Source organism: Dipteris shenzhenensis, chromosome 7, assembly GCF_047967505.1.
Source record: "Dipteris shenzhenensis isolate YYH24624 ecotype China chromosome 7, Dip_SZ_1.0, whole genome shotgun sequence".
Lineage (NCBI taxonomy): Eukaryota > Viridiplantae > Streptophyta > Polypodiopsida > Gleicheniales > Dipteridaceae > Dipteris > Dipteris shenzhenensis.
In genome coordinates, this window is record NC_141602.1 from 41,887,349 (window position 1) to 41,912,959 (window position 25,611).

The 25,611-nt window shown below is 44.3% G+C and overlaps 1 protein-coding gene across 1 annotated transcript; it reads left to right on the top strand.

Annotated features, from left to right (window-relative positions):
- The first annotated feature begins 16,753 nt into the window (after positions 1-16,753).
- LOC147900363 (polyubiquitin-like) lies at positions 16,754-18,255 on the top strand. The gene has a single exon (XM_087377601.1). The coding sequence runs from the start codon at positions 16,835-16,837 to the stop codon at positions 17,978-17,980; it is 1,146 nt and encodes a 381-aa protein (XP_087233727.1). The 5' UTR covers positions 16,754-16,834; the 3' UTR covers positions 17,981-18,255.
- The last annotated feature ends 7,356 nt before the right edge of the window (positions 18,256-25,611 follow it).

The window sequence follows — 25,611 nt, forward strand, 5'->3', positions numbered from 1 at the left end:
TGGAGGGCGCAGTAGAGTCACATCTGCCCTTGGCACTCTGCTAGATACCATGACACGCTGGCTGTCGGTGAGTTATCCCATATGCAGGGCATTTTTGCTATGCCGGGAGAAAACGCTGCTTCATTGGGCTAGTGCTTTTGCTGGCTATGGAGTGCTGGGTATTGGAGCCCGTCGATGGCGACTTGTTGGAGCTGTTCACGTTCGAAAGCACTTAGATGGTCATTGCAAGAATGCAGTCCCATGAGGCCGTCGAGGAGTTCTTAGTGCTGCCTTCTGTGTTTTTGAGCTTGGGCTAGTTTGCTATCGCTTGTTCAGTACTTTTTGGAGAGGTTGATTGCTGGAGATGGATGTAAGTAGAGCTTCGGGCTCTCTCTCCCTCTCAAAATCTCTCTCAAACACAAGGATCTCTCAGTAAATCTCTAACATGAACAATCACTCAGGAGGCATGAACATGAATTTGTCTCTCTCTCTCATAATGAAGCTATATCTCTCTCTCTCAAGTGAAGCTATCTCTCTCACATAAGAAATGCAATGAACGGAATTCTCAAATGCAATGGAAGGAAACAATAGAGAACTTTTCTCTCTATAGGGACAGAAATTTGTTTTCAATCTAAAACTAAAACTAACCTAGGAGAACTCATGAGCTTCCAAGACATGCCTACAACTAATCTAGGAATGGAAGCAATCCTAGTGAACTACTAATGAGCTAAACTAGGAGAGCTAAACCTATGCTCTGATACCATGACAAAACATGCATGCCTCAGGATCTATGGAGCACTCTAAGGTGGATGGAACCTGTGTGGAAACATGATGAAGAGAGTGCTCATGACATGTACCTCAAGTCAATTAGGTTCCAAGATAGATTAGCTTGGACTCATAAAGAGAATCTTGAGATAGTGCAAAGTGCTTGATTTATATTACTTCAAATGAACCTCCCTTTTATAGGTGAGGGTACTTACATCCATTTGCTTGCTCACATGTGGGATATCTCCTCCATGCCATGTGGCAGCTTACCCTTTACTCATACCTTTGCTCTACATGTGCTCATGGCACCATATCTCTCAACAATTGAGCCATTATTAGCATTCTTGAAGGCTGAAAATTAGTCTCTTTATGAGACAGTGTCAAAGTTTGAATTTATATATGCCTTGCACTTTCTTGGAGACTTACTAGATCACGTTGCTCATTTAAGCTATGTTCAAAATAGCTTTGTGGATACTACAAGTGTATCAGGTCTTGTGAATGCGACTATTGGTATGATACAAATGGAATTTATCATAGATTTGATAATTGACATTAATGCATGGAATTATGATCGTAGGGGCTTTCCTATCATTCCCGACTATGGGTCTACTAGTGGAGATCTTACAGAATTGAGGAGTACACTAAAAGAAGATATGTTTCATGGTACTATAATACAAAGATGTCTAATTGAATCTGATTTGATTATGGCCATAGAGTTTCACAAAGAATATTCTGCACTTATCTTGGATAGTTTAAAAGAGAGGTTTGAAGATAATACAGTATTGAGTTGCTTGAAAATACTATGCCCATCATCTTTTCCATTTGGGCAACTTCTAAAATCTTTTGAAGGAGAAGAATTGAATTCATTAGTATAGTTCTATGAAAATCCTATAACCAGCATGGAAAAAGTTTTGATAGCTTGATTAATGGTAGAGCTTTGAAAAAATAATTTCAAGTGTCAAAGTGCAAGCTGCCTCTGATTGAAAGACATGGCCTTTGAAGGATATGTGGAGCTATGTTAGTTGTACTAATGTTCTTTGCACTAAGTACCCTATGATGTTTCAGCTGAGTAAAGTTGCAATGGTCCAATATTCAAGTACAACAATTTGTGAGAGGGGTTCTCTTGTCAAAACATGATTAAAACTTGCTATCGAAATCAGCTTGTGACACAAAATTTATCAGCATTGATGCACATTTCCATTGAGGGCCCTAGTGTTGAAGAGTTTGACTTTGCAGAGAGAAGCATGGGGCAATGCAACAAAGACTTCACAGCATATATATGGTACCTTGCAACATTGAAAAGCAAGTTTACGTTGATTTTTAAATAGATCATAGTATATATGGGTTAATTTCTCAGTGCCATGTATTCATGATGTTTAGAATATGGTTCCACAAAATTTAGAGTATGCATGTATAATTTGATTTTCAAATAGTCAATAGTGTGTATGGGTTAATTTTTGAGATGCATGTACTCGTGATTTTTGGAGTGTGGTTGCATTAAATTTATGAGCACAATCATAGCCCAAAACTTCCTTCAATGGGATGGTAGGGCCCTTCTAGCGAATTTTCCTTCTCCCTTCCCTCTTTCTAGGCCCTCTTTCCCCCACTGTTCTGGTCCAACCTGCCAAATCACTCCATTTGAACCAAATCCCACACATTTTCCCTCTTCCCCCTCTTTCTCTACTCCCTCCTGCTTTGGCCTGCTTGCTACAGCTCCTCTCTCTCTCTCTCTCTCTCTCTCTCTCCCCTCTCCCTCTCATGTGCCTTTATTGGAGCTGCTCTGATGTCCCTCTCCTTCTCCCTCTCCTGTGCCTCTGTTGCTGTTGTTCTATCCCTCTCCTTCTCCTCTTTTGTGCCTCTGTTGGAGCTGCTCTATCCCTCTCCTTCTCCCTCTCATGCACCTCTATTGCTGCTACTCTATCCCTCTCCTTCTCCCTCTTTCATGCCTCTATTGGAGCTACATTGCCCTGTGTAGGAGTCCCATTCTTGCTATTGCAACCTTTGCAAGCATGGTGAGGAGCATGGCTACAAGACCATGCAATGTTGTGACCTCTTGTGTCTTCCACAACACCGAAAATGCATTGGATGAGTGGATCCCTTGCACCTATAGCTTAAATGACTGGATAATGTGATGAAAGGATCGGGCCAAAGGTCCACATAAGCTTCCCAAGAGAAAGAGAGGTGACATCTTGCATGAGTGGAAGGGGCGCATCTTGAAGTTCAAGTTTGGGAAGAAAGGATGGCTCACAAAAGTGCAACATGTTTACATGGGAAAAAATATGCAGCTTCCTCCATCATTCAATCAATCTAGGATACCATCACACTATGAGCCTTTCTATCTATGTATCTTTTTCACCTGTAAGTGTAATCAGTCCATTTGGAAAATTTGTGTTTGGTTTCTAAGAGCTCTTATTCATGGTGGCAAATGTTTTCCCTTCAAACTTCGAGGAGTGGGAATCAGTTGAATCATTCATAGGCAAGTTCAATGCAATTCATGAGGATTTAGGTAAGCAAATGCATGTAGGGGAGAAGTTGGCCTCCTTGCGAATGAAGAATGTGTATTGGTATAATGCAACATACATCACTCCAACGACATCATCAAGCTATGGCTGTCTGTAAGCCATTGCACCACCACAACTTCAAGACATGGATTGTAGCAATGTGGACTCGAGGACATTGCAATCGTACAAGAACAAGATTGCAAAGGATGTCGACATGGCCCATGAAGTTTACATTTGGATCCAAATGGGCAAGGTTATCTTGGTTTATGCCTCTACACATTTTTCTTCTTTATTTCAGAATATACATATGCATAGAACAAAAATTATGTGGTCCTGCAAGCGTGTAGATGAAATTGCTCTTGAAGATTTACTTGGGATGAATTGGGGAACCAGGTCAGGCAACCAAAAGGGTGATGTGTTTCAATGTCACGCATGTAAAGACAATGTAGTTATTAGATACCATTTGTCACACCAAATGTTGTATTTAGCTTTTTAGTATAGGCGCTGGAAGAAAACAAATGGCCGGTGGCTTCTCCTAGACTCTAATGATGAAGACAATATGGGGGTAAGTTTGTCTATTGATGTTGAAGAGGGAGATGTCAAGAATGTGAATGCCACATCGCAATGGACTCTAAGGGATGTGCGAGAACACCTATTGGTCATGGAGGACGGCATGTCAGAGTCCTTCTACTTTACCTTAAATGGTGGTAAGATCAGCTGTCGTGTGGAGAAGTGCATGCATAGTGCCAATTTCAATCCTCCTGCAACTTTGAAGATTGCTAACAATGTGTTTGACTAGTGCAGCATTTAATTTTTTATCTATCAAATCCTAGTTATTACTTCAAAAGATGACAGACAATTAAATTAAAATGTTATTTCTTTTAATGTTTTCTCCTTTCAGTTCATGGTAAATGTTTTTCAAAAAATTTGGGGATTTTATGAATAATTTTCATTTTTAGGGTTTTTATATATATTAAGGGGTAAGAGCCCTTTTTACATCGCATTCTCACTTTCACATTTTAGAGAGCCATAGAAACTCCTTCCTCAAAATTTAGTCCCTCCACCAGCTGCTACTATTTGCCATGGATTCAGCTAGAACTGCATTCCATGACTTCATCTCATGAACTGCATTTGCAGATCGTGAGGAAGAGTTATTTTTATTGTTTGATAGGACTTTAGATGTCCTAGGCACATATATGCGAGCCAAGGATGACTTGTCAGATCTCATCCTTTACATGCAAGATAATTTCTCAAATTTTGCTTATACACTTGACCACTCTTCAAAGAGATGGGTTCCCATAGATTACATAAAGTATCTGCTCGTAGAGGAACCAAGTTTGTAAAGCGCTTGGCCCGCTTTTGTGACAACCTTATAGATACAGGGTTTAGGACAGTCGAAGTTCAAGACATCCTAGACGCGGGGATCATAGGAAATATAGGCACCAAATTCCTTTCATGGGAGATGACATTCACCTTCCTTCTCCAAGAAGAAAATTTAGAGGAAGAAACCTCATCGTCTAGCACCCCCTCTAGTAGAACTGTTGATCTAGTCATCCCTAGACTAGACTCAGACATGTACATGGAAGAGACTCTTGACGATGCAACAGAGGAGATGGAAGCAGCTCAAGCATTGATCCTACTTCAAGAGCCTTCAGTAGAGCAAGAATCTGCATCGGAGCCCGCTGATCCAAAATCAGAATTATGGTCCTTGTCCCCCCTCATCATTGATGGAGAAGAGTACATATTCCTCCATGACATAGAGGTTCTTTTTGGACTACGAGAGGATGTGCACTCGGAGTGGTTTGATGTTGACACAAGTGTCAAACATCCCAAGGTTTTAGGTTCCAAAGACCAGACAATGGAAGAGTTTCTCTTGACGACACTGGTTTCAATGAGGATGCAGAAATGTCCGTATATGATGCACAACCCTCTCATGCAGAAGATTCCACCAACATAGGTCAGGAGAAAGTGTCCATCCAAATGGAACATCACACAGCACCTGGTTCCATAAACATTGCAAATGAGGAAGGGATAGAAGCCGATGATGCTGTAGTGGTAAGTTCAAACAATATTTTTTATTTTGATGTTCTTTCAGTATAATTTGTTTTGTCGATCTTCTAGTGTTTGTTGAATTGTTGCAGGACACGTTTGAGCTTGATGAATTCTCATCTCGATGGGGTAATGTTCGCAGCGCATTTGGGCGAGATCGTTCTTTGGCCCATTACCTTGGCAAAGTCACAGAGCATATCGTGGTCTTTCACGGCAAATTTTCTCCTAAAGGTCCTTTGGAGTTACTAAAGTGGAAGGCATTATTGCGTGCTATCGGATACTCCAACATTACTCAGAATGCTGACAAAGTCATTTTGGTACACCACCTGGCTACTATCAATGCCTTTGGATCGAACATTCATGGCAGGGCATTGACGACAACGGCTATGTCTTTGGCAGCAGAAGAGGAGGATGTTAGTGCTGTTGCAGCTAGATTTATATCTAGGAATCCACTAGGGGATTCAAAGACCCCTATTCTCGATGTACTCAAACTAGCCAAGAAGAAAGATAGCTTGTGAGGCCTTTTGTATATATAAACATATATTTCAATGGATATTTCAATGGATACATGACTACATGTCTTTATTATTTGTTTTAAGTTATCATTGCTCGTCATGAATTCCATTCTATTTTGTTTAAGTCATCGATGATATATTTTCTCCATCATTTTAATTGTGTTAATTTAATACATTTCTAGCCAATTTAGTATCATTTTCACCAATTCTGGGTATCGAAAGTTCATTTCTGTCAAATCCTGAACGAATTTCACCGTTGCGCAAAATAGAAAAGTGTTAGGGACGTCGCCAGGTGGGGTCCTGGCAACGTCCCTGACACTTTTCTATTTTGCACGACAGTGAAATTCCTTCAGTGGTGGGTCATTTTGGGATTTTTAGGGTCTTAGCGATGTCCCTGACACTTTTCTATTCTGCGCGATGGTGAAATTCCTTCAGGAATTAACAGAATTCAAAACTTACATTAAAATGATTAGTTACTTTAGTCATAGAAATGGAGAATACACAACAATGCGATAGTGTAGAGAATGTGGATATATTTTATTAAAAAAGATCGGCCCTTGGGCCTTAGATACAAGATAGTGCCTTCAAGGGCAAGGGGTGGTCTAAGTCCCAAGAGTGGGCTTCAAGCTTGGGTCACTCCATAGCCACTTCACCAAAGCCATGTCCTTGTCCATGACCGTGACGTGCTTTGCATGGATGGCACACAAGTTGGCGTCCTCGAACAGAGCAGTGGTCACTTGCTCCGCAACCTCCTAGAGCGCCCCCACAGCTCCTGTGATGAATCGCATGTCATCCTTGTATCCCTGGGCTATATCTCGTACCACATGTTGGAAGGGAGCACACAGGATTAGGTTGTCGGTGGTCTTCTACATTTGCTTGATCTCCCTTAGCTTTGCTCTATACGGCTTCCTGACTCTTAGTGGAGTCTTTACAGGTACCCAAACACAATCACACGGCCTCCTGTCTACCTTGAATTTCTTCCGTTGCTCTTGTCTGCATTGATTCTCCTCCAAATCCTCCTCTCGTGGATGTCTTGAGCTTTGTCCTTCTTTGGGATGGGGCTTCCTCAACGTCTTCTTTACCCTCTTCATGGGCATAGGTATCATTTCTACAATGGGTTGTATCACCAGGAGAGGGAAGATTGTGCTCTTCCTAGAAGTCTGTTGACCCTCAGGAAGCCTCTCTATGTCCGGGAGGTTTTTGTTCGAACAGGGGAGTGCTCTCATGGGGAGGGGAAGACCGAGGGGAAGTTTGAGGGGAAGGTTGAGGGAACGGTTGAGGGGAAGGCTAAGGGGAAGGCTGAGGCTAAGGCTGAGGGGAAGGCTCATGCTCTTGGGTTTTGGGAGTGGGCTCACAAGACTAGGGAGTGGGCTCACGAGACTAGGGAGTGGGCTCACGGGACTTGGGGGAGGGCTCACGAGAGTTGGGGGAGGGCTCACGAGAGTCTTGGGAGACCTCACGAGAGTTGGGGGAGGGCTCATGAGAGTTGAGGGAGGCACCACCGAACCTAGATAGGTTTGTGTCCACAGATGCCATGGAGGTGGTGGAGCTAGAGGAGGAAGGGTGGAGGCGGCATCCCATGGGTCTTGCAGTGTTCTTCACTCTTGCCATTGAATAATGAGAGTTATGGTTTTTTTTACGTTTTATATAGGCCCATCATGTTTTGACACCCCTTTTAATTATGTTTAGGGTTTCATCGTGCCCCCACCCTAACCCCTCCACCAAACCCCCCCCACACTCATCGCCCTCCTCTCCCATTGCCCTCCCCCTGCTTGCCCCGCCCACACCCGCTGCCCTCCCCCATACCCCCCCTCCCCCCACCCTTGCTACCACTCCACCCCTCCCCTTGCCTCGCACCGCACCCCTCCCTTCTTTCCCCCCTCCTTCACCATGTCCCCACTTTCCCCAACATCATGTGAGTACAAAAATTGTGGTCAAAATAAGCAAGATATTAAAGAGAGTACACAAATTGTGGTCAAAATAAGCAATATATTTATTTCATATTTGCATATAATTACACCATAGCTTCTGTTCGTGGTTGGACCCATCTGCTCCCTTCTCTCACTCTAGCTTGCAACCAACGTGCGACTCCTCGACTCCCTATGGATGCTTTCTAAGCACTATGCCTTCTATTCTTTGATACAATTTAAACTGCTTTTGCAAGTTCTGATGCCTTTGCCTTTTCAGACTTTAGAGTCCTTCCTAGTAAACATCTAAAAAACCAGTCGAACATCTCATGCAATGCATTGCTGCAAGTGACACCACCACCATGCCTTGAGTTCTTGAAGTAGGCTACCTTGGCTCTATAGTGCGACTTGTCCATGCCTTGTGTATTCCAAATGGACAAAGGGCCCCAATTTTGTACAAACCATGGTCCGTGTGCATAATAGAGAATATGCTGCAAACATGATGAGAATCATTTCAGCAACAAAAACTGTTTATAAAGCAAGTGCTAAATATTACGATGGTGCCAAGATTACCATGTAATGCATAATGTGCAACTCCCCCCATGTTTTCACCATTAATTGCATAAACTCTTTCACAGCCATCCTGAACCTTTCATAATACATTTGATCGATTTGAACCTGGCGAAGCAATTTTATCAATGCATCTACCTTTGTCCATACTTTAACTCTCAAGGTTACTACTTGAGGATGAGAAGCCTTATTGGTCATGTATTCACACAATGCTTTCCAGTATTCCCAACCCAAACTGCTTTGAGACAATGTATGTTTGTCTTTGTCGAGATTGTGGTTCGATAGGAATCTTCGTGCCTTCCCTCCACCCGTGGACACTTTTGCATGAAGATTCTGTATTGCCCAGACATTTTCTTATCCTCCTTAAGTTTGACATGTCCTCCATGGAATCCCATCTCTGATAGCACCGTGCGGATACTTCTTGCGTAATTAAATTCCAAGCATAAACAAGATGCAAATACAACAACTTATCAAGTATGCGCAGTTCTGCCTGTAAAGTATATATGTATACTCTCTTAGTGGGATGGGCAAGATGGAATCCCACTTTGGATCCTTCTTGTCGTGATTGGAAGCTTGTGTTTGGTTGTAAGATAGAATGCCATTCTCCCATTGTAAGCCAACCTTTTACTTGCATTGTGGTGTTCATTGCATTTGCCCCTGTATCACAACCATGCAAGCACTTGAGGGTTTCAAATCACCAGCAAGATGCCATTCAACTTGAAATATTGCATAGCCATCAACTGTCAATGTTTGCCCTTCCTCTTCTCGTCGATGGGATTCTTGTTCTATCTAGAACCCACTTCAATGTCTCATGGCACTCTTTCGGAGTCTCAAATGCTACAAGCCACCATATATCTTTCTCTGATTGCACTGAGAAATCTTGCTCTACTTCTTCGTTCCCTTGAACAAAGGCTAAGGCTTTATTCATACTGCAGATGCTCACTCTCTCTAACTTGTGTTCTTTTACCAATTGAGCTTCATCCATTTTGATGACAAATATGAGCTTTCCATTGCAATCTGTACAACAAAAGAGAGAAATTGTTAGGATAAACATGATATAGGAAATGAACTAAGTAAAGTACAATGCTATAATGGATTTCCTCTTACCATCTTCTCTCATGCCATAGAATTTGACCATTGCTTGTTGCAGTTTCTCAACATCTAAGTAGACATTGTTGAAAGCATTCATCTCAAAGGTTTGCAAGCCAGCATTTTACTCTTCTAAGTCATTGTGCCCCTTATGCAATGGTACCCTCCTAGCATTTCTCTTGCACATTGGTTTGTTTCTCACCGTGCACGTCTCACAGACCAAGGTGTGGGTAGGGGCACTGTAGACTTCTTATACTTTCCCAAAATAGTAGACCTGAAAACAACTCTTCGATTTCATGGAACAAAAACAAGGTGAATGGGAAGCTGAATAGAATTGGTGAGGCTAAAAGCCACTGCATGTTGGCCATGCGTGAAGGACATGGAAGGGGGAGTTCGCTGAAACGACCCTGTAGTGATCCACTCTCTCCATCTAAACCAAGGGATGGCATATGCGAGATGAGCAACGTAGGTATTCCTCCATAGTATCCCTTCCAAGACAGCACGGAAAAGACAGATGCTTCAAGGGCTAATGATGAGGTTTGTGGTGGTGGACTTCGAGGAGGAAGCAAGTAGCAGTGAGCAGGTTTCATCCTACGCCGAGATTCTCGGTAAGAAGATTCATAGCGGCTTCTCTCCCCTCCCCGAGGAGGAGGTCAAATCAATTCTTGTGGCCAAGGTGGCACAAAGAGCGAGGGAAACAAAACGAAAGCCATGGTTTGAGACAGGTCAAAAACATGCAGTGCTATGCGAGCTATAGGATGAGGAAGTACGCCCAGAACTCTAAAAGCTCTCGAGTGGAGGTCTCTACCTTTTCTTCACGGGTCGTGTCCCGTCGAGAGAGGAGTTAGCAAAGTTTATGTCATTTGAGTGTGAGCTCCTGAGCAACACATACACGGCCCGATTCCTGGGCAAAGGCTTCTTCCTCCTCCAGTACATCTCTAAGGAGGTTTGCAACGATCTCTTGGGTCGTGCGTTTCAGTTCTCTAGGGCCCTAGTGCTAGTGCTACCATGGAGCCCGGGACTTTAGCATCGACTGCTTTCTATTGCATGACTGCCCTGTGTGGGTGGAGTTTCCCAACCTCCCACAATGGATGGGCGACATGGTCTACAAGCTGGCAGCAACACTTGGCAAAATTCTTTAGGTACCGCCTCCGCCTGGCAACCCTATTACGCGAAGGAAAGCATGGATCCTGTGGGATAGAACACTAGAGATGCCAGATTTTGTGGAAATCAAAATACCGAGCGGTCCAGTGTTTGCACAACAGGTCAAATTTTCTCTGTTCCCGGATGCATGCTACGTATGCAAGAGACTGGGCCACTTCGAAATGCATCAGTCTGAGGTCTGTCATTTCAAACGCCTTCCTAGCAAATGCTTCATCTGCGAGATCTTCTCTTCATGGTTTCCTGTTATGACAAGGTCATCCACATAAAGGACCACGATCATACACCTGCCTCCTTCTCTGAAGATATACAAATTTGCATCAGATGGGCTCCTCCTCAACCCGTTTTGTAGAAAGTAGGCATCAATTCGTTGGTACCATGCTCGTGGGGCCTGTTTCAGCCTGTAAAGTGCCTTCTTCAGTTTGCAGACTTTACCTTCTGAACCGGGGATCTCAAAACCTGGTGGTTGTTCCACGTATACCTCCTTTTTGAGATCTCCATTCAGAAAGGCAGATTTCACATCCATCTGAAACACGGGCCAACTTCCCTGGGCAGCTAAAGCCAAAACACTACAAATTATGGTTAGTCGAGCTGTGGGAGCAAAAGTATCTTGAATTGCTCAACACAAGCTTGGCTACGGGGGATAAGGAGGAGTTGCCTTAGGACAAAGGTGGCCAGGTTGGAATCCAGGACGTTGATGGACAGCCCGTGCATGCAAAGGCCCTGAACTCAGATAACGCATCATCGAGCAAGATGGAGGATCTCCCCCCCCCCCCACCGATACCAATGGCAACTTGTCGGAAAGAAAGGCAAGACATCCCCTTGTAAGGATGCATCTACTTCAGAGCCTTCGCATGTGTCAACAACAGTATAGGAGCACTCCAACCATGACGGGAAAGACAGTGGGAAGGAAAGCATAGCACCCCTCATGGAGAAACCGGTCAGGCAGGAAGGCTCACTCCCTCCCAACAATGGTGAAGACAAGGAGGAAGAGCTTCCAGACACGTATCATAGGAAGAGAGCCCTTGAGGAAAAGCCTACGTAGCAAGACAAAGGAACAGACACTACCCATGTGGTACATAGGGGTCTCTCAAAATGCATTAAAGATGCGGCGAGAGGCACGACAACAGGCAGAGAAAACAAATTCAACTTTCTTAAAGATGCCTAAAAGGCTCTCACTCATCATGCAAAATTATAGGAATGGAGGCCCTCAGAAGGAAGCAGTTGCGGGAATCAATTTGCTGTGCTAGAATGTGAGGGGATGCTGTAGTAAAACCAAACAAAAAGGGTGTTTGGACATAATTCGTAAGTGGAAACCATCCATAATTCTATTGCAAGAAACCAAGTGTGGGTGCGAGGATGGTTGGTGGATTGCATTTCGTCAATTAGGTTTCATCTGTTTTATCAATTGTCCAAGTAGAAGGAGGGGAGGGTCTGCAGTGATCGTCCATAAGTCGCTCCACCCTCAAGAGGTCTTCAAGACGCCTAAAGGTAGTGCGATTGGAGTGAGAGTGTGCAAAGATGGGTTTCCCTTCAATATAGCTAGTGTACACGCTCCAAATTCGGCCCACGAAAGATCCAAATTGTGGCATGCTCTGAAAAACGAAGTGACAAGCGAGCACTGGATCCTTGGGGGTGATTGGAACTACACCGAATCTCTTTAGGACCGCTCCCATCTCGAAGCAGTGATCGTAGGGGGAGAGCTAGAAGCCTGGGAAGAGTTGACCGTCGAGGCTGGCCTAGCGGACGTTTGTGAATTGGCGTAAAAAATGCAGCTGAAATTCACTAGGAATAACCAGAGGTTGGGACAGAATTTTCAAGCCGGTCGTCTTGACAGAATTTACGCGTCAGAGGAAGGGTGGTGGATGAGAGGACCCTTCTATGGTGGCTGTTACCTCCACCGTGCCCTCTCAGACCATGTGCTAGTGTCGTGGAAATTCTCAATGCCTACCAAGTGGACCGACCAAGAGATATCCCCTACAAGTTCGATAAGTGCTCGTTGGAGTCGGGAGAGTTTTGCAGAGGGATTCGGAAGTGCTGGAAGGAGCGGCCAACCAACTCGCAAGAGAATGTGGATCCTTGCCAGACGTGGGATCTAGCTATCTGTAGGGTAGTAGTTAAAGCAAAGGAGGCTAATCACCTTTGAAAGGACAACGGCCAACGACTGAAAGCTAGTTGGACGGCTGCCAGAGAGGCTATAAGGGCGGCAGTTGTTGACAATCCAACTTATCAAATCCTGGCCACTCTGCAAGTAGAAGTAGATATTGCATTGCATGATTGGGAACTTGAAGAAGCCGAGAAGGCACGAATTAGAAGCCGCCAACTGTGGCTCAGGGTAGGGGACTGTCCCTCCAAAACCTTCTTCAATGCGCTAAAACAGAATCAACAAAGGGAATCCATTGACAAAGTACTCAACGCAAAGGGGAAGGTGGTGACTGACATCTGGCAGATTACTAAGGTTTTTCGGCAGGGCCTGAGTGAGATAGTGGGTGAGCAGGCGATCCAAGACGACGGTTGGCATGATGGCATGGAGTAGTTAATGGAAGGAGTCCCAACACGAGTCTCGGAGTACCAAAGAAATCGTATAGGGAGGCCCTTCGACAGTGAGGAGCTGGAGGAAGCATTAAACACTCTAGCAGACGACAAAGCCCCAGACCTGGACGGACTCACGACCGAATTTTATAGAGCATTCTGGGATCTCATCTAGCAGGACCTCACCGACATGGACAATTTTGCTGTAGAACAAGGTACTCTCTCAGAGGGCGTTAACTCGAGCCTCATGAAGCTGTTTCCAAAAAGCCAGAGCAGGCTCAACGTGGGGGATCGGAGGCCCATCACAATGCTAAGTACCGCATACAAGGTAATTGCCAAGGCATTGGCGATTAGGATTAGGGAAGTTTGCTGTGGGGTGGTAGACAAGGAACAAAATGGGTTTGTGAGGGGTCGTGACATCTACGAGAATATCCTAAATGTAGCCTCAGCGATCGATTATGCCACCCTTTCTGGCCAGAAAATCCTGGTGTTCGGGATTGACCTGGACAAGGCCTACGACTGAGTCAGGTGGGACTACATCTTGATAGTGCTGGAGAGCCTGGGGTTCGGCTAGGAGTTCATTCGCAAAGTCAAGTGCCTTTTGGTAACACCGTGGCTATACTGTGCATTAATGGAGGAGCGATAGGCAGATTCGACGTGAGAAGATTGATTTGTCAAGGCTGTCCACTGGCGCCATTGCTCTTTGACATATGCACCGTCCCCCTGATCCACATGCTGAAGTGTGAAGTAGCAACGCGAAGGATTAAAGGTCTCAACCTCCCGTCGGGCCATCGAACGTGCAGCCAGTTTTTCGCGGATGACACCATCTCCATGGTGTAGGAAGATCAAGCAAGTGTGCAGAGACTCATGGAGGTCATGGCAATTTTTTGCAAAGCCTCGGGTTCCCGATGCAGCTGGTCGAAGACCTTCCTGATCAGAACTAGTTCGAACCCGTCGAAAGAATGGGTGAAAAGGTTGCGGGTGCAATTGGTGCCACGTGGGGAAATAATCCGATACTTGGGCGCGTCGCTGGGGGTAGGAGTGACCAATCGACAGAGATTCGACTGGTTCAAATGCACAAGAGAAGCTAAAAAAGTGGAGCGGCTTGTGCCTAAGCTGGAATGCGCGAAGCCTGGTGGTCCAGCACATCTTGGCAGCAACTACGACATACATGGCCTCAATAAAGAGGTTCAACAAGACGCAATGGTTGGAGATCGTAGCATTGTTTAGGGGGTTCCTATGGGCAAAGGAGGGAGGTAGAAGAAAGATGCATTACATCCCGTGGGAACCCCTAAAGGCCTCGAAAATCCTAGGAGGCATCGGACTCCCAGATGTCTAGCTCAAGAACACGGCACTCCTAGGTAAATGGATGGCGAACCTATTCACCGAGCAGGCATCGTGGGTAGTGATCACCAAGGAGTTCATCAACGTGGGTAGAAGCAAGGGAGTGGGTCAATGGCATGGCCTGGGATGGTATGACCGACTCTTCTCTGAGTTTCCCATCAAGATTGTAGGATCTGATCTTATTGTTGGACTGGTCTAGGCCTGGAAGGATTGTGTACAGCTGTGCGAATGGAGAGGGAGAAAAGGCCTTAGAGGTGATGGTAGCCTCCTGGAAAGCATATGGTGGACCAGGGCGCTCAATAGAGATGGCGAACTGTTTGCACTGCACGGCTTGACCAGAGCCAGGAACCTCCACAGGAAAGGAATCAGACCTATGCGATGCAAGCAAGGCAGATTGGAAGATGGTGGAGCAGATTCAGCGAGAGCTTGCACTAACCCGAGGAGAGGTGGACTTGCTACAGGCTACGCTCGACAGGATTCTGGAGCAGTGGCCATCCAACAGCATACTAACACGGGATGGAAAGGAAAACCAGTGGATCATGGGGAAGACCCCCATGCGCAAACTATCTGCTAGAACTATCTACAAGAAATTGATTTGGGGACAATCGGCGTTAGTTAACCTCAACGGCAAGTGGAAATTGCATCGCAACAGAAAATGATGGAAAGATCGTTTTAGGGAGATTTGGAAGGGATGCATTGTGGAAAAGGCCAAATTCGTTCTCTGGAAGATCATTAATCAATGGCTTCCAGTGAAGAGCAAACTAGCCAAAAGAGTGGCAATAAATCCCGCTTGCATGCTCTGTGGGTGCAACCTGGAAGACATTCGTCACGTCCTTTGGAGATGCCCAGTGGTGCGGGAGGTATGGAGGAAGATCAAAGTGGCGGTCCCCTCGAAGTGGTGGTCCCGAGGGGCGGGTTTGATGTCAAAATTCGTTATAGGCAACCAATGGCAGGCGATACGAAGGGGCTCCCTTCCACATTGGCTGTCGACTGGCCATACCTCCGCACAGCAGTGATCCTTGGAGCCTGGGAGATCCGCAACAAAAACTCCTTCCAACACAGAATCCCACAGGGCTTTAGAGTACTGGCAATGACGGCAACGGTGAAGATGCTTCTCAGGGACTTTGGTAAAGTCCTCAACACACTGGACCCGATGGTTAGTCAGGTAATTTACGAGGTCGAAAAACAAGTCGCGTTAGGCTAGAAGGCTCACAGCGTAGGCCTGGGGAAAAATTCCCCTTTAGGCCAAATTTTTTTTAAAGGATCTAACCTCCCCTCCTTTTGTTAATTAATAGAAGCTAGCAAGTTTATATTTATAAAAAAAATTAAAAAAACAAAAAAAAAACAAGGTGAATGATATATATCTATCATTCATTAGGCTTGCCTGTGGGTGAGTGAAATGCTTAAGAGAGAGCATAAAATTGGAGGCATGAAAAGGAAAGAGTGTACAAAGAGTAGTAAATGAAAATGGTTCAAAATTCAACAAGATGAATTTCATTCATGTGGCTAAGAGAGAAAGAGAGGGAGAGAGAGAGAGAGGGAGAGAAGGGGGGGGCGGGGCGGGTGCCTAGAGAGGAGAAGAAGAAGAAGAGAGAGGGGGGGGGCTTGCTAAGAGAGAAGAAGAAGAAGAGAGAAAGAGAGAGAGAGAGAGAGAGAGAGGAAGGCCAAAGAGGACGAAGTCATTAAATGCATACATTAAAGCCTCTTACAGGAGCATACTTGGACCAATCACCTTTAAAAATATATATATATATCTCTAAAAAATACCTATTTTACCTTTGGAAAGCGAACAACCTTACCTATACCCTTCCAAAGGCGGCCAAAAATTCACTCAATTCATTGATCAACCAACTACTATTCATGGATCAACTATAGACCACATATGGACAAACAATTACAATCCAAATTATATTCATTTACTGGTCAGATCAATCACTATTCTTCACACTCACTACTTTACACTACCATAGATTAAAACATACTATACAAATTTCTCTTAGCGGCAGGCATTATGAATGTAATTCACGTGTTGGTGAACACTTGAGGATGTGTGAAGGTTCAATGAATGTGAGGAGTTGGACAAGCATGCCAACTGGCCAACTTGCCGTGCAAGTTTGCAAAACGCAAAAGTTGTTTGGAAGCCGCTTGTGACTTTTCCAAACGGACACTTTCAGAAGCCGCAGTGGAGATTGATAGAGATCAATCTGGAATAGAGATCAATGGGAGGATGGCACGTGGAAGAAAGCGTGTGGTCAAGCCGGTGAGAACCGGTGGAGCCGGTGGAAAGCCCCGACGTTATAAAACCTTAGGGGTGTCACTCTTTCTTCATCTCCCTCTTTGAAGCTTTCCTCTAACTTCTCTTCATCTTCCTCTTCGAAGCATTTCTGTGCTAGTTTTTCGTTCCCCTCCCTGCCCTTTCACCATGCAGATCTTCGTCAAGACCCTCACCGGTAAAACCATCACCCTCGAAGTCGAAAGCTCCGATACCATCGACAACGTCAAAACTAAAATCCAAGACAAGGAAGGTATCCCCCCTGATCAACAGCGCCTCATCTTCGCTGGTAAACAGCTCGAAGATGGCCGCACCCTCGCCGATTACAACATCCAGAAGGAGTCCACCCTCCACCTCGTCCTTCGCCTCCGTGGTGGCATGCAGATCTTCGTCAAGACCCTCACCGGCAAGACCATCACGCTTGAGGTGGAGAGCTCCGACACCATCGACAACGTCAAGGCCAAGATCCAGGACAAGGAGGGCATCCCTCCTGATCAGCAGAGGCTGATCTTCGCTGGTAAGCAGCTTGAGGACGGCCGCACCCTCGCCGACTACAACATCCAGAAGGAGTCTACTCTCCATCTCGTCCTTCGTTTGCGTGGTGGTATGCAGATCTTTGTCAAGACCCTCACCGGGAAGACTATTACCCTGGAGGTTGAGAGCTCCGACACCATCGACAACGTGAAGGCCAAGATTCAAGATAAGGAAGGTATCCCTCCCGATCAGCAGAGGCTGATCTTTGCTGGTAAGCAGCTTGAGGACGGTCGTACGTTGGCTGATTATAACATTCAGAAGGAGTCCACCTTGCATCTTGTGTTGCGTCTGCGTGGTGGTATGCAGATCTTTGTGAAGACCCTCACCGGCAAGACCATTACTCTTGAGGTCGAGAGCTCTGATACGATTGATAACGTGAAAACGAAGATTCAGGACAAAGAGGGTATCCCACCCGACCAGCAGCGCCTGATCTTCGCTGGTAAGCAGCTCGAGGACGGACGCACCCTTGCGGATTATAATATCCAAAAGGAGTCTACCCTTCACTTGGTGCTCCGGTTGAGAGGTGGCATGCAAATTTTTGTGAAGACCCTGACTGGCAAGACGATCACCTTGGAAGTGGAGAGTTCTGATACAATTGATAATGTGAAAACTAAGATCCAAGATAAGGAGGGAATTCCGCCAGACCAGCAGCGCTTGATCTTTGCTGGAAAGCAGTTGGAGGATGGGCGAACCTTGGCTGATTACAACATTCAAAAGGAATCGACTCTGCATCTTGTTCTCCGCCTTCGGGGTGGGAATTGAAAACACAGTCTTTCTGGATTGAGAGGGTCAGGAACCTCTAAACTGATGTAATCACTGCGTAGGGGCTATCAGCAATTTGGCGTCTTGGTTAGTGGTTGTTGGTTTTCTGGTCATGGACCATCCTTAAATCAGTCTGGTAATAAGCGGCCAAGGCGCCCTATAATAAGACCCTCTCGTTTGGTTGTATTTCGTTATTGATGGTAAACCAGTGTTCACTCTTTCTCCGTCTGTTTAGCTACTTCATCGTTGAAATAATGTAACCTTCCGTTTGTGTGTTTATAGACATCTAGAATGGTCGAAGTATGAAGTGGTAATGGTTGGGAATGTAACTTATTTGACGGCCTCATGATCTACTCAATTTTTTTCCATTTATTGAAGATACTGTTTTAAACCCATTTAGGAATCGGTTACATTCAATTGAAAATCTCTTTTTAGCTACGCTATCGTTGAAATAATATAACTATCCGTATCCGTGTCCTGTTTCTCCAACCATCCGTATCCGTGTCTTGCCACTAGTATGATGTGCTCGGGGCTAAGTAATCGAGGCGATTTTTTTTTGCATGTTTTTTGTAGTCTCTGGCAGTCTCTGGCTCCGACGGAAGACGGGTGAATTGCCCATCTAATTTCAATACGAATGCCCGGGAACTTCTTTGCAGCTGTACGACAATTGTCAAGAATGGTCGTTAATTCGTTCTGGAATGTAAAATTCTGGCACTTGTGATTTTTTTAACACATTCAGAAATCGTCTATTAAGACCGTCCCTTTCTGGCATGCCATCGATCGCCCGCATTTATCTAATCTATCTATCCATCGATCGCCAGCATTTTTCTAATCTATCCATCGATCGATCTACCAGCAACAGCTCCCTTGTTCACGATGGGTCAAAAGAGATCGTGTGGGACACCTCCCCCATCCGTAATTCCTCATCGATCAATTGCTATGTGATCTTAGAGAAGATGGAGATCTGGCGTTGAGCAGCGCATTTCCGAAGAAAAGGTGTGGGGAAGAAGGTACGACGCCTTCTTAAGAATAGTGGGCAGCAGGGGAGAGGAGAGATGCAGATGCAGAGCTCGATGCAGATTGCAGCAGCGAGTGGGCCGACGGGGCAAAGGTGCTTGGGCTTTTTAAGAAGCTTTCATCCTCACTTTCTCCTTTACAAATTAATGGATTTTTTTCAAACAAGGCTCCCTTATTGGCTTCCACAAATTTCGACACAATCATGAGGTATGTTCTACAAATTTAAAAAAAGAAGAGGGGGGGCTTTTTGACCTCGGGCTATCACTCACCCTCAGGTAAGATTGGTCTTAAACATCATCACGACTTACCATTAAAAATGTAACATGACTTTTAATGAATTTTAATTGGGAATGAGGTATGTGCTTTTCAATCTTCCACTCGTTGTTTTGCTCACATGGTGAGATTTGATTTTTAAGGGAGATCGACTTTGAATAAACTTCATGATCTTGGGCAGGTCTATCAAAGGGTCTAATTCGAAGTTGATATGTGTTAGTACACATTATACAAATAACAATATAAGGATTCTTAATAAATGAAGAGTCTTAGATGTATGGAGCCTTCAACTTCTTAGTCCTATTCATACCTCCCAAGTAATCTATGTATCTACAATCTTCATAGTAGTAGTATGCTTTATAGGTCCGGCTTTTTGTAGTGCTTTTGTCCAATTTCAAGAAGCTTTAGGGAAGAATGGAAAGTTCATAAGAAGGATTCTTTTATTGGAGACTTGAAACCTTTATAGAAATTTGGTTTTGAATCCCTTCATTGTCTTTACATGCTTTCTTTTCTAGAGGTTTTGATTTAGAAGGGAAGTCAAGCTCATCACGAGTGAAAAGGCTAGTGAAAAAAATCCTATGTTATTTGGAGCTAGTGAAAAAATCCTATGATTTGGAGAACTTATGTGAAGACTAAGATCGATTCGCCTAATTTTCGTAATTTTCAACATATAGCAACCGACAACTGCTAGCTTGCATCACGGTTTAGCCCAAAACAATATTGAGCTTGTCAAAACGATAGATCATGATGAGCTTGCAGATCTTCAACCATGGCGTGCAGATCTTCAACCATGGCGACAAGTATCCACACAGCTAAGGTGTGCTAGAGGCAAAGGCAACCACCAACAAAAATCATTTGAACAGTGAGGTCAATGCTACATGATTTACTGGGTTGACGAAGTTGAGAGCCTCGCTGTTTTGCCTAAAGAGGTGGCTAGGAGATTATTAGAGCCATCATTCAGTAAGAGATCCTCAAGATGCGAATGTTGATTGTGAATATGCCACATTCGATTCACATGCAAGATGCGAATGTTGATTGTGAATATGCCACATTCAATCCAATTGAAAGAGGATTGGTACATCAGACAGAAACGACAACTCTTCCATGGATTGGCCGAAATGTTCAAAAGGAAAAACGCTTGGACCGATGGGGACAAACGCTGGAGGTAGAGTACCTCAAAATCTAGCTCTCTCACATGGTACTGTTGATGTGACTCGACCTTTGCATGGATTCGACATGGACTTCTACGACAATGACGTTTTGAATGGAAATACTTCACACTTTCCACTACTGAAAGAAATAGCTTCCTCGCCACCTTCGGAGAATGGACCATCAAGAACTCTCGTTGCAAGCCCCCTCTCTCCAACCGATGGCAGTAGAGACACCAAACTAGTTGCAAGGCCCTCATACGTGGGGGTGGTACAAGAGTTTAGAGGAGGGCTTTTCACCCCCCTTTCATGCGTCATGCTACTAGCGTTGCCAACAAAACAGAGCATGAAAAAGCAGGAGGAACTTACAGCTCCTTCAGGCTCCGAAACGCCAGTAATGGGGAGGAATGGAGAGCAGCAAGCTCATCAGGAGGAACAAAACAAGGGACAGGCGGTGCTAATACCGACGGCGAGGTTAATGGGCTCATTCTGAGCTAGGAAAAAACGAATGTATCGATGCCCAACAAGAGCTCCTCTCCTTGCCACCCAGATGAACCAAATCGGAGACACAGGGGACGGACACCCCAACTCTCAATCAAAGGATGGTGCACGAAGCGGCCCCAAGTCAGCAGGAGTAGGTAGAGGAACCAAGACTCCGGACCTCAGAAGAGAAGTTGAAAGCAATGCACCAGAGAACACACGACAACATAAATCACATAGTCAATAGCCTGAAGTTGAGGAGAAATCACCTTCTAAAGGTAAGGTGGCAGCTTTTCTGGATGAGGATAGGCTTGAACAATCTATAGACTGGCTTGAATCACATGCCTTAATAGGTTATCTGCCTGGCCCTAGACCTTCTGCTACCTTTCTAGAGGGATGGCTTAGAAATAATTGGATGAGGAAAGGGCTTGTAGTCACTAGTGTTAGATTTCTAAGAAAAGGGTTCTTCTTTTTTCTATTTGAAACTGAGGATATGGCTTGGAAGGCTCTTCACCATGCCCTCTGGATCATAAGACATCAACCCCTATATCTAGAGTAGACTTCAACCCTGATAAGCCAAGATCCACCTTTGTACCTGTTTGGGTAGAACTCCTTGACCTTCCCTTTTCTTTAGTGAACCAAGCTCCTAACCTTTGCAGAAGCTTAGGTCAAGTGATAGATGTGGAAAAGGAGCAATTCATTAATCCTGGAGGCCATCCCCAGGTGTGTGTTAGATTTGATGTTGTTGAGGAGCTCCCAGAAACTCTGGTGATAGTCAACAGGAATGGAAGTGTCCATATAGAGCAGCCTCTGGTGTACAAGAACATCCCCAATTCATGCTTTTTGTGTGGGCTCTCAACACACACAGTCAAAAACTGCCCTTTAAAGAGAAATGGACCTAAACCAGTACACAGGAGCCAGCTCAACAACATGCCAATCTTCCTCCTAAACCAAAGTGGACTGTCAAAGGCAGGGTGAAAAATCAGGACATGGAGAAAACTGTAGAAACAGGGACAGATAACAGTTCAAACAAGAACGTAGAGGCTTCGAAGAAACGTGTTGCACAGCAAGAAAAGGAGAGAGTGACTTTTCCTTTGGCAACCAACAATATGTTTGAGGCTCTTATTGACCAAGAAACCGAGAAGTGGATTCAGGATGCACAAATGGAGGAAGCTAAAATAAAACCTGGCTAGTCCAGAGAGTTTGAGGAGGATGTAAATCAAGTAGATGCCAATATGAGTAAATCAGAGTTAGTCAGAGGAAGAACTTCCTTTGGCCCAAAAACTGAGTAAGCCTATTGGACCTCCTGCCAAACCTCAAGCCACAACTCTGAATAAGAGAAGGATCTCCCAAGTAAAGGGTCAGAGTGCCCCGCCCAAAAGCCCAACCCCCAAGGCTAAAAAGGGGAAAAGTAAGAATGGTAAATAAACCATTCACTTTTCTCACACTTAATGTTTGTAGATTAATTGACCCTTGGAGGAGTCAGGAATTAGTCAAGTGGTTGAGAGACAGTTCTCTATCTCCTACTTGTCTTACAAGAGGTGAAAGTAACAAATGACACCCTGGATAATAGGTTAAAAAAGGTTGATAGGAGAAGAATTTGGTATTTCACAAGTCATGATGAAGGGGTGGCACTGCAATTGTGATATTGTCTCACTACAAGGATTGTGTCATCAGGTGCAGGCAGGACCCAAACCATAGATGGCTTTGCTTTAGAATGCAGAATGAAAAGTTTTTATTTCACAGTTGTCTCAGTTTATGCCCCAACAAGCTCTATGGAAAGAAGTATCACTTGGGATTCAATGCTGAATCTGGGAAGTGACTGTATTATTATGGGAGACTTCAATATGGTTGAGAATATCAAAGACAGATGGATGCAGAAGGGATCAGTACTCAAGGGTTTTGAACAACAAATATGGGAAGATCTCAAAGAAAATTTGCAAGTGGTAGACATTGGGACTCCTAGCATCTACACTTGGAGCAACAGGTAGGTCGGTAATTTGAGGAGAGAAGCTAGGCTAGATAGAGTATATATTGCTCAATCTCTGATTGACCAAGCTCTAGAAGTGAAGCAATACACATTTTCATCCCTCACCTTTATCAGACCACAAGCCTGTGTTAGCTTGTATTGATTTGGGGTTTGGGAAGAAAGGAAACTCTTGGTTCAAGGCTGACCCTTCCCTGTTCAAGCTTCAGACAGTTCAAAGACAGATTATAGAGAGTTGGCACTTGTCTTTTGCAGCAGCTGACTCTTTGTCCCAGGGTTGGAAGGATGTTGTTGAAAGGGTCCAGGCAATCTTAAAGGAAGCTAGAAAAAACAGAGCAGCCATTAGAGCAAGAAGAATGGATATTGAAGGTCTTGAAAAAGAGCTAGAAGTAATGATATCAATGCCCAACATCAGTTATTGGTCAAAAGAAAAGAGGTCAGAGTACAAGAACAGATCAAGCTACATAATGCCAAGGTCCACTTTAGGGGATGGTGGGCAAGCAAGATAGGCAGACCAACTAAGGAGAATTTCAAAAGGATCAGAAAAAAGAAGAATCATGAGGAAATCCCTTGGTTGCAAAAGGAGGATGGGGAATTGGTTAAATCAGAAATAGAAAATATGGAGATCATAGTCAGTCACTTCAAAAACCTTTTAAGCAATGTGGACTTAACAGACAACAAGGTCCTAGAGGCCAGAAATAGGTTCCATGCAGCTAGACAATCCTTTGTATCCAAGCTAGACAAAAATCAGCTGGAAATTGACCTATCCCTTCAAGAACTTAAAGAGATTGTGTTTGCAATGGCTGATGGCAAAACACCTGGGGAAGATGGGCTACCTGTTGAATTCCACAAATTCTTTTGGGACACTGTTGGCCCCTCCTTAGTGGCTGTTTGGAGGGAGAGTGTTAAACAGGGCCTGCTCCCAAAGAATTTGAATGGAGGGGTCATTAAACTTATACCAAAGGAAGGGGACAGGACAGTCTTAAAAAATTGGAGGCCCCTCACTATGCTAAACTGTTCCTATAAGATATATGCTAAAGCAATTGCTTTGAGACTGAGACACAAGATGGACAAGTGGATTCTGGAGGAACATAATGGATTCATCAAGAACATGCATCTATTAGAGGCAATCATCAACTTATGGGAAGGGTGCACTCATGCTGAAGAAAGCAATCAAGAGACCTGTCTTATTAAAATAGACTTTGATAAGGCATATGATAGGCTGAATTGGAACTTTTTGCTACAATCAATCAACAGCTTGGCATCGGGAAAGAAATTTACCTCCTATGTAGCTCTGTTACTATCAAATGCCTTTGCAAAGGTGTGTGTGAATGGTGAGATGTCTCAGAGTTTCACGTTGAGAAGGCCAGACAAGGATGCCTTCTAGCACCCCTCTTATTTGCTATAGCTACTGATGCCTTGGGATGGGTGATAAAAGAAAAGGTGACTACATGAGAAATCAATGGTATAGAACTCCCCTCAGGAAAGCATCTGATAAACCAGCAATTTGCAGATGATACTACCCTAACAATCAGAAACATGGATGTAGACATACAAAGAGATATGGAATGTATGGATATATTTTGCAATGCATCTGGGTCAAAAATAAATCACTCCAAAACACGTTATGCATTACTATCTGATGACAAACTGAACCTTTTAGACCAGCTTGGATGTAGGAAGATTCCCCATGGGCAGATATTTAGGCTACTATAGGTATCCCTATGGGATTCAATGTTAAGATGAAAGATAGATGGGAGTGGTTCCTAGAAAAGTTCAAAAAGAAAATAGACAGTATCAGGGGATTGTAGGCAAACCTGGTAGGGAGCAGGGTAGTGCTAAATTACTACATTTATCCAATTGCCATTTTTAATCTCTCATGCTGGTGTCTCTCTAGAACAGGGTTAGAAAAGTTCATAAGGATTTGCATATCCTTCTTATGAGTGGAAGCGACACCAGAAGAAGGATAGACAAAGTTAAGTGGGCTTTCTGCACTTAACCAAGAAAGGAAGGAAGACTGGTGGGTGTCATAAATATCCAACTGGCAGCATACAAATTAGCAGCTACGTGGATAATTAATTCCATCACTAATTCTGAAAGTGATTGGGCTAACCTCCTTCTCAGAAATTTCAAACATGTCAAACCTCTCAGAGCTCCTAGATGGAAGGACTATCCCCTATTAGCAGCCATTGGGAACCCAAAACCTTGCACTAACAAAGGGAGCCAGTTGTGGAAATCCCTGTGGGGGGCCTTTGAACAAATTAAATGCCACATCACTCTCTTTGGGAAAGGAAGCTTCATGACCTTAGATTCCATATGGGTTTCTTCCTTCTTCACAAAACAACAACTAAGTGACAATGACTTTCTGAGAGCATGGCACTTGGTGAAGAAGGGGCTTTTTGGTTGGGGGGGACCTATGGGACAAGACTAATCTTAGATGGAAGAATTGGTTGGAGATAAGAAGAGAATTCGGACTACATAATGTAGACAAGAGCTGATTATGGGCAGAATCCAGCTGTGGGATGGGGACATCACTTGGAAGGGGGGCAGAATTCTTAATTACACTAGAGAGTTTTGTTGGGTTGGCAGCTCAACTCTCCTACCTATACCCGCACCATCTAAAGGTATAGAGGAGATTGTTTCCAAACTAAACTCTAGGTGGAACAACTCTGATAATGAAAGAAAATGGACAATCATATTTGAGCTGATATGGGACAGAAGAATCC

Excerpts from the sequence above, each read along its gene's own strand:
- LOC147900363 (XM_087377601.1), top strand. The coding sequence starts at position 16,835 with ATGCAGATCTTCGTCAAGACCCTCACCGGTAAAACCATCACCCTCGAA.